The sequence below is a fragment of the Scyliorhinus canicula genome, chromosome 3, assembly GCF_902713615.1.
Source record: "Scyliorhinus canicula chromosome 3, sScyCan1.1, whole genome shotgun sequence".
NCBI lineage: Eukaryota > Metazoa > Chordata > Chondrichthyes > Carcharhiniformes > Scyliorhinidae > Scyliorhinus > Scyliorhinus canicula.
Window position 1 is genome coordinate 87729779 of NC_052148.1, and position 12057 is coordinate 87741835.

At 48.3% G+C, this 12057-nt stretch overlaps 1 protein-coding gene across 6 annotated transcripts in view; it reads right to left on the bottom strand.

Moving 5' to 3' along the window:
* LOC119962780 (embigin-like) overlaps positions 1–12057 on the bottom strand; it is a 96607-nt gene that overhangs the window by 38803 nt on the left and 45747 nt on the right. For 5 of the 6 annotated variants that reach the window (XM_038790866.1, XM_038790865.1, XM_038790861.1 and 2 more), the window contains 2 exons: positions 5261–5349; positions 1250–1380 (listed from right to left, as the gene is read on the bottom strand). In XM_038790866.1, coding sequence (XP_038646794.1) covers positions 1250–1380; positions 5261–5349 — 220 coding nt within the window. The remainder of the gene's footprint in view (positions 1–1249; positions 1381–5260; positions 5350–12057) is intronic. The other variant, XM_038790864.1, reaches the window with a different exon arrangement.

A 12057-nucleotide genomic window follows, 5' to 3' on the forward strand; every position in this document is an offset into this window, starting at 1 on the left:
GGCTTGGGTCACTGTCTGTGCGGAGCCTACACGTTATCCCCATGTCTGCGTGGGTTTCCTCCGGGTGCTCCGGTTTCCTCTCATAATTCCCGAAAGACTTGCTTGTTAGGTGAATTGGACATTCTGAATTCTCCCTCTGTGTACCCGTACAGCCCACAGAGTGTGGCGACGAGGGGCTTTTCACAGTAACTTCATTGCAGTGTTAATGTGGGCCTACTTGTCACAATAAAGATTTTTTTTCAAATTAAGGAAGCAGGGCATTAGCACAGCTCACCCCAAACAAATGACACATGCACCATAGCTGCTGGAACCCTCCCTAACACAGACCCCTTCTCTGAGTGAATGCCTGACCAGTAAAACTACCAGCTAGCCGAGATGCCTCCAAGGTCGGCCTGTCAACGGCGACCCAATCCCATTCATACTGCACTCGGCCAGGAAACCTGACCAGCTCCTGTAACATCCTGCGTGTAAAACCCAGGCTCCATGTAACACTGCATTTAAGGTCCCAGCAAATGCAGATATTCCTCACTCACGCCCATCTGTTGGACCTGCCCGCACACCAGGCTCTTAACATGGAGACGAACAGCTGCACACTATGACTATCTCCACTGCACAAATATTTGCAACCCTCCTGGCGAGATAGCAAAAGGCCCATCAGGGAGGAGACCCACAGTAAACCCCAATGTGAGAAACAGGACAGGGGCTACAGAGCTTATTGCTGCCACAGGTTGCAGCCGCCACTGCTACCCCTGTTGGCAGGGCTTGGTGGTGAGGATAGAGGTTCCTCGCATTACAGGCCTGGTGGCAGTCACTGATGGGACAGAGGTGCTGTGCAGACTGCATCATCTCAAAGGTGCTTGGTGAGGGGGCAGGGGGGGTGGCATGTTGAGGTTGGCACAGCATTACACCTCAGGGTGACCATGTAGCCTAGAGGCATTGGATGATCAAATGAATCCTGACCTTGCTGACATTCTCTGTCGCTCCGTCCTTCCCCGCAAAGACATGCATTTCATTCACTGATTAGGGTGAGGCTGAGGGTTCGGATTAGGGCAGCGTTCTGGCCCATTTGCATCACCTGAATTTCTCCTGGCCAGCGTTCCCAGCAGGAGCATGTAGTTCCAGCGATTATACTCCGGCGGCAGCACTTGGACTCCAGAACGGAGAATCCAGCCCGTAATCCTCCTAACCCATATATCAGATCATTTGGTCTATTTTGTTTCACTAATAAATCAGTTTAGTTATTCCTTACCACCTTGCTGCCCTTGACCTCCTTTGACCAGATCCAGTACAGGGGAATATATTGGCCACTTTTGCAGGTCAGATTAACATGATCCCCATCTGAACGAATCTCTTTTTCATTTTTGGTCCAAATAGGTGGAACTGAGGAAAAGCAGACAAAATAGTATGCAAATTACTTTAGATCCTGGATTCTAGCAAAGCATACAATTACATGATTATGTAGATGTTACACCAATTGATGCACAGGATAAATGCATACCTCTGTAACTGAACATTTGCTTTGAAGTTATACCTTTGTTGCTCATGAACTACTGCCTCAGGATAGCTGATTCAAAAATTACCCATAAAAATAACTTTTTGACTCGAATAATGTGAATCCTGCAAATCGGTGATCTGAGATGCTAGTCCAAGCATTTTTCTTTTATTTTCCAGATTTTCTTTGGCACCTACAGAATGAACTCTTGACAGAATACTGTACTCGCTATTTCACAATAAGTCCTGAAGGTGTCACCTTTGAGTTCTGTGTACGTTCTGTTCCATGTTTGAACTGAAACAGGAGTGAGTGAGTGCAGAGTATGCCAGTTTAAACATTAGGCATATCTGATGTGATTGATTTGTTTAAGCTTACTTTGTTTGTTAAAATAGATATACCTGTATCCAAGGAAATGAATCATAACAGAGTCGAGTCTCTATTTGTCCAGCTGGGCAGTTTTGCTATTTTAGTTCTTTTCAAAACGCCTAGAAACCTATACCGAATACACCAACTATTCTCTAATATTATGTTCTTTATTCTGTAACAGAAAATCTATTATTGAACTCCTTGCAGTATGGAGAAGGATTTATTGCTTTATAATGATGAGTAATGTAGGATGTAATGCATGATTCATTATACAATATTGAATAAATATTTTCAACTGGGATACTTTTCACTAATCGGCAGAAAAGGGACCTCCTTGAGGAAAGTTCTGGTGCAAAGATTGTGCTGCATTTACCTTTTTTTCCACAGAATTTACAGTGTAGAAGGAGGCCATTCAGCCCATCGAGTCTGCACCGGCTCTTGGAAAGAGCACCCAACTTAAGCCCACACCTCCACCCTATCCCCGTAACCCAAGCCAACCTTTTTTGGACACTTAGGACAATTTATCATGGCCAATCCACCTAACCTGCACATCTTTGGACTATGGGAGGAAACCGGAGGAAACCCACGCAGGCACGGGAAGAACGTGCAAACTCTGCACAGACAGTGACCCAAGCTGGGAATTGAACCTGGGACCCTGGAGCTGTGAAGCAACTGTGCTAACCACTATGCTACCATGCTACCTTGAATAAAAGCAAAATACTGTGGTACTGGGAATCTGAAAAAAGAACAGAAAATGCTGGATAAACTCAGTAGGTCTGGCAGCATCTGTAGAGAGATCTGTAGTGTTTTGTGCTCTACAGCTGTTGCCAGGCCTGCTGAGTTTATCCAGCATTTTCTGGTTTATTACCGCATTTAATTTGGGCTTTCTCTTTAAGATTACAAGTGGAATTTTAAAGCCCCTTCCACCCGTCCTGTTATTTTCAATGGAGATTTTAACATCTCGCTGCATTTTTCAGCATTGTCCCCACCGTGGCAGGGCCAGAAGATTCTGCCCTGCCTGTGAGAAGTGTACAGTACGTATGAGGTATTCTGAAGAGGTACGTCTTAGACTCAGTTAGTGGAAAGCTGCTGTTGGTGAAGAGGTTTGTAGATGAACTGTTGCTTATAAATTCCCAGCTTCATCACTTCTCGGCCTTTTGGCTAAATCAAGTGTGGTATCTGCTCTGCCTTTTGGCTCAGATCTGGTATGTTTTATTTTTTTTTGCTTTTGTGTTTTAAGGGGCAGCAGGGTAGCATGGTGGTTAGCATAAATGCTTCACAGCTCCAGGGTCCCAGGTTCGATTCCCGGCTGGGTCACTGTCTGTGTGGAGTCTGCACGTCCTCCCCCTGTGTGCGTGGGTTTCCTCCGGGTGCTCCGGTTTCCTCCCACAGTCCAAAGATGTGCGGGTTAGGTGGATTGGCCATGCTAAATTGCCCGTAGTGTCCTAATAAAAGTAAGGTTAAGGGGGGGGTTGTTGGGTTCCGGGTATAGGGTGGATACGTGCGTTTGAGTAGGGTGATCATGGCTCGGCACAACATTGAGGGCCGAAGGGCCTGTTCTGTGCTGTACTGTTCTATGTTCTATGGTATGTCTCTCTTTTGGGGACCATGAATTGGATTCAATTTGAATTTTAATTAGTTTTTGGAGCAGGCAAGGAGCTGGATTAGGGGTTTGCCTCTGTCCATATTCTGAACCGTGGCTTTGTAACTCAGAAAAAGTAATAATAAATAAATAAATTCCCAGCTTCACAAAGCTAGAAGAAGTCAGCGGTAAGCAAGTCCCTTACTTTTTTAATCTAACTTCTGGGATTGATCAATTGTTGTTTCTTGCGGTTTAATGATTGTGATATTTGAACCAGTCAACGAGAGTGTGACACACACTTTTCATATGCAAATATAACATTCAACAGATCTTCTGGGCCCCCTCTGGTGGGTTCGCAGATGCAGAGGACCATAGAATTCCCCGCATGGATGTCCCACCCAGTCCAGACTTGTTTACAGTTTTATGGAGGGTGTTCAAGGCCTAGGGCTGCGTGCCCACCCACCCTGATTGAGATCCTTATGTGACCCAGTATGTTGTAATATGCCTTTCCCTTTAAGGGATAGCAACAGGCGGACAGGCGCCGGAATGTGGCGACTAGGGGCTTTTCACAGTAACTTCATTGAAGTCTACTCGTGACAATAAGCAATTTTCATTTCATTTCATTTTCACATGACATCACAAGACATGAAGTGTGTCATGTAATCCAGTTTTAGTTTCACCTTTGCTTTCGAACAGAGCACCCACAGCTCTGCAGCTCAGTTCTCCTCACATTTTACATCCATGTCTACCTGTTCACATGTGCTGAGACTAAATAAATGACTCCACAATATGTTTACCTCAATGATTGATTGTGCTTTTTAAGTCATTACAAAAACATGACAAAGGAATAATCATTTAAGGGCTGCTTCTCACATCAACCTCAATTTTGAGGCTAGGGCGGCTGTGTGCTGTATTCTTGGCAGGTTATCCTGTATGAGTCTCGGGCCAGGTGGTAGACATTGCCATTAATGGTCCCCTTCTGAAATCAGGCACCCCAGTCTTAGCCCTGGGCCCCCTAGGGTCTCTGTCCTCACCGGTCCTTCATATCATGAACCTCACCTGGGGATCTTGCTGGGCCCTTGAGGAGTGTGGGGTCCCTCGTGAGGGGGTGGCAAGGGTGGACAAGGGTTGGGAGTCCTTCGGAGGAGTGTTGTTTAGTTTGGGCCTGAGCAAAATGTCTCTTCTTTTTCAATTTGCACCAACACTGACAGAATAGAAAGTAATTGAGAAAATCTCAGAGCAACTGGCATTATAATGTTAGAATGATGCCAACCTTGAACTGTGGATGCCCAAGTGCAATGCTCAACCATCGTAATGCTGGAATGTGACAAGTGTATGCTTAATGGGATACCCCATGAATATATATTTGTGATGCAACATGTTACAAACAAGCTAAAAGTTTAATTGCTGTGCATCTCCACTACCAAAATGATTTGCTTGAGCTCAGATTGTCCAATCTGCAACATCCGAACCACAGAGTCCCTGGTAACTCAGTCCTAAAGCTGAGGTAACTCAGTTTTATTGCTCTTAACCTTATTTCAACTCCAAATTCTGTGGGCCTAAAAGATTGCCAAAGGCTTGTTTTTTCCACAGTTGCCTCAATGGTGTATACTTATTAAATGAGATCGCTAAGATCTGTTAGTGTTTGCCTCTTGTGTTGGATGCAAGCATGGACTTAAAATTCATGCATGACCCTTAAGATGTAGTGTATACATTTATAAGGCCGAGAAAGCCATTATCTTGGACACCCAATCAAAGCTCAAAGAGTGAGTATTTACAATTATTGGGAACCTTTCTGATACCAGAGGTATTAAACTCACTTTGCACTTCAAACCTGCCTTCCGATTTTGGGTTTGTGTCAAAGACACAAGAATAGTTCCCAGCATCACTGCCATTCTGAAAATCAAACCTGCAATCACAAACCATGAAAGTTATTACTGTTAAAGCCCAAATCATTTATTTAATGTTATGCACAGGCCATTTGTGCCATTTTGTAATATCTTATTTGATAAGTACGTAAGGGAGAAATGAATAGAAGTGCATGTTGAGGGGGTAAGATGAATTAAATAGAATAGGAAGAGGCATATGTGTAGCACAAACTCTGGCACAGCCACATGGTCTGATTCTGAATTGTAAGTGCTATACCATTTGATATTAATATTTCTATAAATAATGGCACTTCTCACCAAATGATATGCAATAGAGATGTAATGTGTTTTATTCATGCAGACATTTATACCTAAAACCATCTCACCAATGACATAACCATACCTTTTTTTGCATCTATTGAATGAAGTTCATTATTAACACCTTGAATTCTCAATTGTACATTAATTATCCTTTATTTCACTGCATTAAGCATGGAATCTGCAGCCTAAAGACATAGGGTGGAATTCTCCCATTTTGAGACTACATGCGACAGCGATGATGGCCAGAATGGCGAGATCCTGCGTCAGATTCTGCTCTTGCCACCGCATTCATTATGCACATGCAAATTCCTCTCCGGGTCATGTGGCAGGCTAGCAGCTGATTCACCTACCCACCGTCAGCTGGTGGGTTTGAAGGTTCTGGCACAATATTTAAATCCAGTCCAGCAAACTCCTGTCACTCTCCCCAGTCCACCCGTCTTCACTAAACCATGCAAGGTGTCAGAAACCCGGAAGGAAAAGGCTGGCAGATCCATGAAGAAGTCCATCCCCCCGCATCCTCCTCCCCTCCATCCCTACCCTGATTCACTTTGCACTCCACCCCCAGTTGAACTTCGGGGGCTGGATTCTCCGACCCCCCGCCGGGTTGGAGAATCGCCGGGGGCCAGCGTGAATCCCGCCCCCGCCGTCTTCCGAAGTCTCCGGCACCAGTGATTCGGCGAGGGCAGGAATCGCGCCGGGTCTGTCGGCGCCCCCCCCCCCGCCCCCGCCCCCACACCCGGCGATTCTCCGGCCCGCAATGGGTCGAAGTCCCGCCGCTGTCATGCCGGTCCCGCCGGCGTGATTCAAGCCACCTACCTTACCGGCGGGACCAGGTGGCGCGGGCGGGATCAGGGGTCCTGTGGGGGGGGGGGCGCGGGGCGAACTGGCCCCGGGGGGTGCCCCCACGGTGGCCTGGCCCACGATCGGGGCCCACCGATTGACGGGTGGGCCTGTGCCGTGGGGGCACTCTTTTCCTTCCGCGTTCGCCATAGTCTTCACGATGGCAGAGGTGGAAGTGACCCCCTCCCCTGCGCATGCGCGGGGATGACGTCAGCAGCCGCTGGCACTCCGGCGCATGCGCGGACTTCCACCAGCCGGCGAAGTCCCTTCGGCCCCGGCTGGCGTGGCGCCAAAGGCCATTTCCGCCGGCCGGCGGGGCGCCAACCACTCCGGCGTGGGCCTAGCCCCTCAAGGTTAGGGCTTGACTTCTAAAGGTGTGGAGACTTCCGCACCTTTGGGGTGGCCCGACGCCGGAGTGGTTCACGCCACTCCATCCCGCCGGGACCCCGCCAGGTAGGGGAGAATCCCGCCCCGGATCTTTGTTGCGATGGTTACATGAATCGCACAGCACAGTGCTGTCGGGATAAATACTGGTGTGTGGCACCAGGAGGGAAGGAGACCTCTATACACTCAACCCCCAGGTGCAGTACTGATCCAACGTGGAAACACAGGAGGACCCATGGGTCCAGCAGCATGGTACTATCTATGAATCCAAGCTCAGCATGGAGAATCCCAGGGCAGCATAGTAGCACAGTGGGGAGCACTGTTGCTTCACCGCTCCAGGGTCCCAGGTTCGATTGCCGGCTTGGGTCACTGTCTGTGTAGAATCTGCACGTTCTCCTTGTGTCTGCGTAGGTTGGCTCCGGGGTGCTCCGGTTTCCTCCCATAAGTCCCAAATGTCGTGCTATGAGGTGAATTGGACATTCTGAATTCTCCCTTTGTGTACCTGAACAGACGCCGGAATGTGGCGACCGGAATGTACCTGTGACAATAAAGTTTACAACAAAAAGAAAGGTGGAGGCAGGAACCTGGTCTCCCTCAGCTAAGTGGTAAACAGTGCAACAGGAGCAGCGCAGCACTGTGACAAAAACGTTTTTGTCATCACCCTGAAGTCTCTTGCAAACTGAGGACTTCCTTGGGCACGCTCTTTCACGATTGGGTTTCAGACCGATGTAATTCCATGTTGATGAGACGCTAGTTTGGAAGGCCTTACAGTTGCCAATGGCCGGATGTTTTAATGAGCATTCATGAGGTGCAAATAGAATTCGCACCATCAGCCGACCTGCCATTAACCTTCTATTTGGAGAATTGAAACATGATTTTACACCAGCGTGTTTCTGAATTTTTGGCACCTGCTAGAATCTCTGCTCCTGCCCATGCCAAACCTGCTGCGGGCAGGATGGGAAAATTCCTTACACAGATTTATGCCAGATTCTGTCAAAAACTTTCATTCTAAAAAGCAGTGTTTAAATACATAGAAGGGAGAAGGATCCACAAGTCTCCTATAGGTGTTTAAATGGTAAAAGTGCAGCGTGAGCAGAGAAGGGGCCAAAAGGGGATTTACACATGGAGGCAGGCAGCAAGGCTGAAGTATTAAATTAATACTTTGCATCTGCTTAAAGACGATGATGGTGATTGAGGTCCAAGTCATGTTGAAAGAGTTCAGGCACTTGAAGGGTTTAAAATTGAGAAGAAGCTTGGCATTGGATAGGCTGTCTGTATTTAACAGTTGATAAGATACCAGGTCCAGATGAGTTGAAACCAAGGATGCTGAAGGTAGTGGGTGTGGAAATTATAGATACAGTGGCTATAATTTACCAATTTTCCTTAGAATCAGACGTGGTGCCAGAGGACTGGGGAATTGCAAATATTACACCCTTGTTCATAAAAGGTGGTAAGTACATGCCCAGCAACTACAACCAGTCAGTTCAACCTCGGTGGTGGGGAAGTTTTTAGAAGTTTTAGAAATAATAATTCAGGACAAAATTAATACAGTAATCACTTGGGCAAATGTTGGTTAATTAAGGAAAGCCAGAATAGATTTATTATCGGAAAATCATATTTAATTTGCTTGTTTTAGGACGAGATGACAGATCAGGGGTGGAATTCTCCGACCCCCGCAGGGTCGGGGAATCGCCCGGGGCCGGTGTGAATCCCGCCCCTGCCGTGGCCGGAATTCTCCACCACGCGGGAATCGGCAGGAGCGGGAATCACGCTGCGCCGAACGGCGTGCCCCACGCGGCGATTCTCCGGCCCGCGGTGGGCCGAAGTCCCGCCGCTGACAGGCCTCTCCCACCGGCGGGAATTGGAGCACCTCTGGTGCCGGAGGGATTGGCGGCGCGAGCGGGCCCCGGGTCCTGGGGGGGGCGCGGGGCGTTCAGACCCCGGGGGGTGCCTCCACGGTGGCCTGGCCCGCAATCAGGGCCTACCGATCGGCGGGCGGAGGCCGAAGAGACCCCCCTACCATGCATGCGCCGATGGTGACGCCAGTGGCAGTTGACGAACCGGCGAAGGCCTTTCGGCCAGCCCCGGCGCCGGGCGTCAAAGGCCGTGGGTGCCGGTTTTGGCGCCAGTATGCGTGGTGCCAATCGCTGTTGCCGCCGGTTTTGCCGCCAGTCGGCGTGGCTCAAACCACTCCGGCGCGGGCCTAGCCTCTAAAGGTGGGGAGAATTCCGCACCTTTGGGGAGGCCCAACACCGGAGTGGTTGGTGCCACTCCGCTACGCCGGGACCCCCCGCCCCATCGGGTAGGGGAGAATCCCGGCCCAGGTTCCTGATATATTTGAATGACCTAGACCTTGGTGTACAGGGCACAGTTTCAAACTTTGGAGATGATACAAAACATTGAAGTATGGCAAACTTGGAGGAGCACAGTGGAAAACTTCAAGCAGGTTCAAGAAATGGCGGAAAAGTGGTAGATGACATTTAACGCCAACGAGTGCAACGCAATTCATTTCTGTAGGAAGAATGCAGAAAGGCAATATGAAATAAAAGGTGGAATTCCTAAGGCATTGGAAGAACAGAGGGACCTGCGTTGATATGTTCATAACTTATTTATCGGTGGCAGAACAGATTGAGAAAATGGTTAATAAAGTATATGGCATCTTGGGTTTTATTAATAATGGCATCATGTACAATGGCAAGGAAATTGTATTAAAACTATTTAAAACACTGTTTCAGTCTCAACTGGAGTATTGCATTCAGTTCTTGGCACCATACTTTAGTAAGGTTCTGAAGGTATTTGACATTGGTGGAGATAAGATTCACAAGAATGGTTCCAGGGATGTGGAATTTCAGTGAGGTAGAAAGCTTGGAGATGTTGGAACTGTTCTCCTTTGAGCATTCAAAATCCCAAGGATCTTGTTGTGTTCTCTATTTTGTTTCACGTGGATGGCTTTGTTGCGTAGTGTTGAATAAAGAACACAAAGCTTTGTTAACGAACGAAACTACAAATTTATGACACTATTAAGATTCGTTCACGTTCCTAAAGTAGAAGGTTTCTACGTTAAACTATGCTATCTCTAACTGATGATCTCTCAAATACACAACTGCTCTCTCTCTCATGTCTAACCTTGGGCGGGATATTCCCCTACCCGGCAGGGCGGGGGGTCCCGGCGTATCAGAGTGGCGCCAACCACTCCGGCGTCCGCACCTTTGGGGGCTAGGCCCGTGCCGGAGCGATTGGCACCACGCCGACTGGCGCCAAAACCGGCACCGGCCCGGCGCCGGGGCTGGCCAAAAGGCCTTCGCCAGTTCGCGCATGCGTCGGTGGTGACGTCAGCGGCACCACCGGCGCATGCGTGCTGGGGGATTCTCTTCCGCCTCCGCCATGGTGTAGGCCGTGGCGGCGGCGGGAGAGAAAGAGTGCCCCCACAGCACTGGCCCGCCCGCCGATCGGTGGGCCCCGGTCGCGGGCCTGGCCACCGTGGGGGCACCCCCCGGGATCCGATCGGACCACGCCCCCCAGGACCCCGGGGGCTCGCTCGCGCCGATGATCCCGCCGCCCCCAGAGGTGGTTCAAACCTCGGTGGCGGGAGAGGCCTCCCAGCGGCGGGACTTCGGCCCATCGCGGGCCGGAGAATTGCTGCAGGGGACTCACTGCTCAATGTGGCGCGATTCCTGCCCCCGCCAATTCCCGGGTTGCGGGCGGAGAATTTCTGCCACCGCGGGGGCGGGATTTTCGGCGGCCCCGGGCAGGTTGCATTTTTGTAGATTCCAGACTCACTTGTAAAATCATAGAATCAGAGAATAGTTACAGCAAAGGGGGCCATTCAGTCTGTCATGTCTGTGCTGGCACTTTGAAGGAGGGTCACGCAGGGTCGGAGAATTTTGCCCCTTATCTCTGACCCACAAGGCTTATCCTCATCCCTTATATACTGATGGGACTAGCTCTCTCTAGTGGCTGTCTGTATACACTTAATTAATTCTTGCATTGCCCGGGTTCGATTTCCCGCTGGGTCACTGTCTGTGTGGAGTTTTCACGTTCTCCCCATGTCTACGTGGGTTTCCTCCGGGTGCTCCAGTTTCCTCCCACAGTCCAAAGACATGTAGGTTAGGTGGATTGGTCATGATAAATTGCCCTTAGTGTCCAAAAGGCTAGGAGGGGTTATTGAGTTCCGGGGATCGGGTGAAAGTGAGGGTTTAAGTGGGTCGATGCAGACTCGATGAGCCGAATGGCCTCCTTCTGCACTCTATGTTCTGTGTTCTATGTACATTTATGATAATACCACAGATCTGCACAAATCAGATAGGGGGAAAGTGTTCCCACTGGTGGAAGGATCGAGAACCAGAGGTCACAGATTTTGGCTAATTGGTAATAGAAGCAACGGCAGCACGAGGAAAAACGTTTTACAGTACTGAGTGATGAGGATCTGGATTGCACTGTCTGAGAGTGTGTTGGAGGCAGAGTCAAATGAGGCTTGCAAAAGGGAATTAGATCATTAACAGAAAGAGGAAAAAAAAATCAGGGCTGTGGGGTAAAGCCAGGGGAATAGCACCAGTTGAATTTTTCCTTCAAAGTGCCAGCACAGACATGACAGACTGAATGGCCCCCTTTGCTGTAACTATTCTCTGATTCTATGATTTTACAAGTGAGTCTGGAATCTACAAAAATGCAACCTGCACAATTGCAGTCAAACATATTCACTGGTGGCCCAATCATTACAACACTACAACATTCAATGTTCAACAAGGAAATCTATTTTTAGTGTCTTTTTAAAGACACTAAAGTCAGTCAGTTATTCAAGAATAAAGAGAGTATCAATCTTAGCTACAAGAGTGAAGAAAGAATAAATATAACAATGAGGAAAAAGTACTTGTAATAGTTGTCTCTTCTGGACCAATTAAGGAAAGAGATTTTTCAGGTTAATGGTTTGAACCATTGACAGAGGAAAACATGAATGTAAAGAGGACATAAAAATAATAATTTTGCCACTTTATGTTGAAGCTAAAGCAGCTTTCACGCCCTGTGGCATTTTTCAGGTTATCTAATCCTGTCACTAAATTTGAATTTGATTGTTTGATGCAGTGCTGCCATGAACCTTCACGGTAGCTTTCTGCTTACTGTTCCATATTTGCTTGCATATTAAACAAGATTTCTGAGTTTATTTCACAAGAATTTAGAATCTGTTGCAGTCTTTTGTCTGCTGT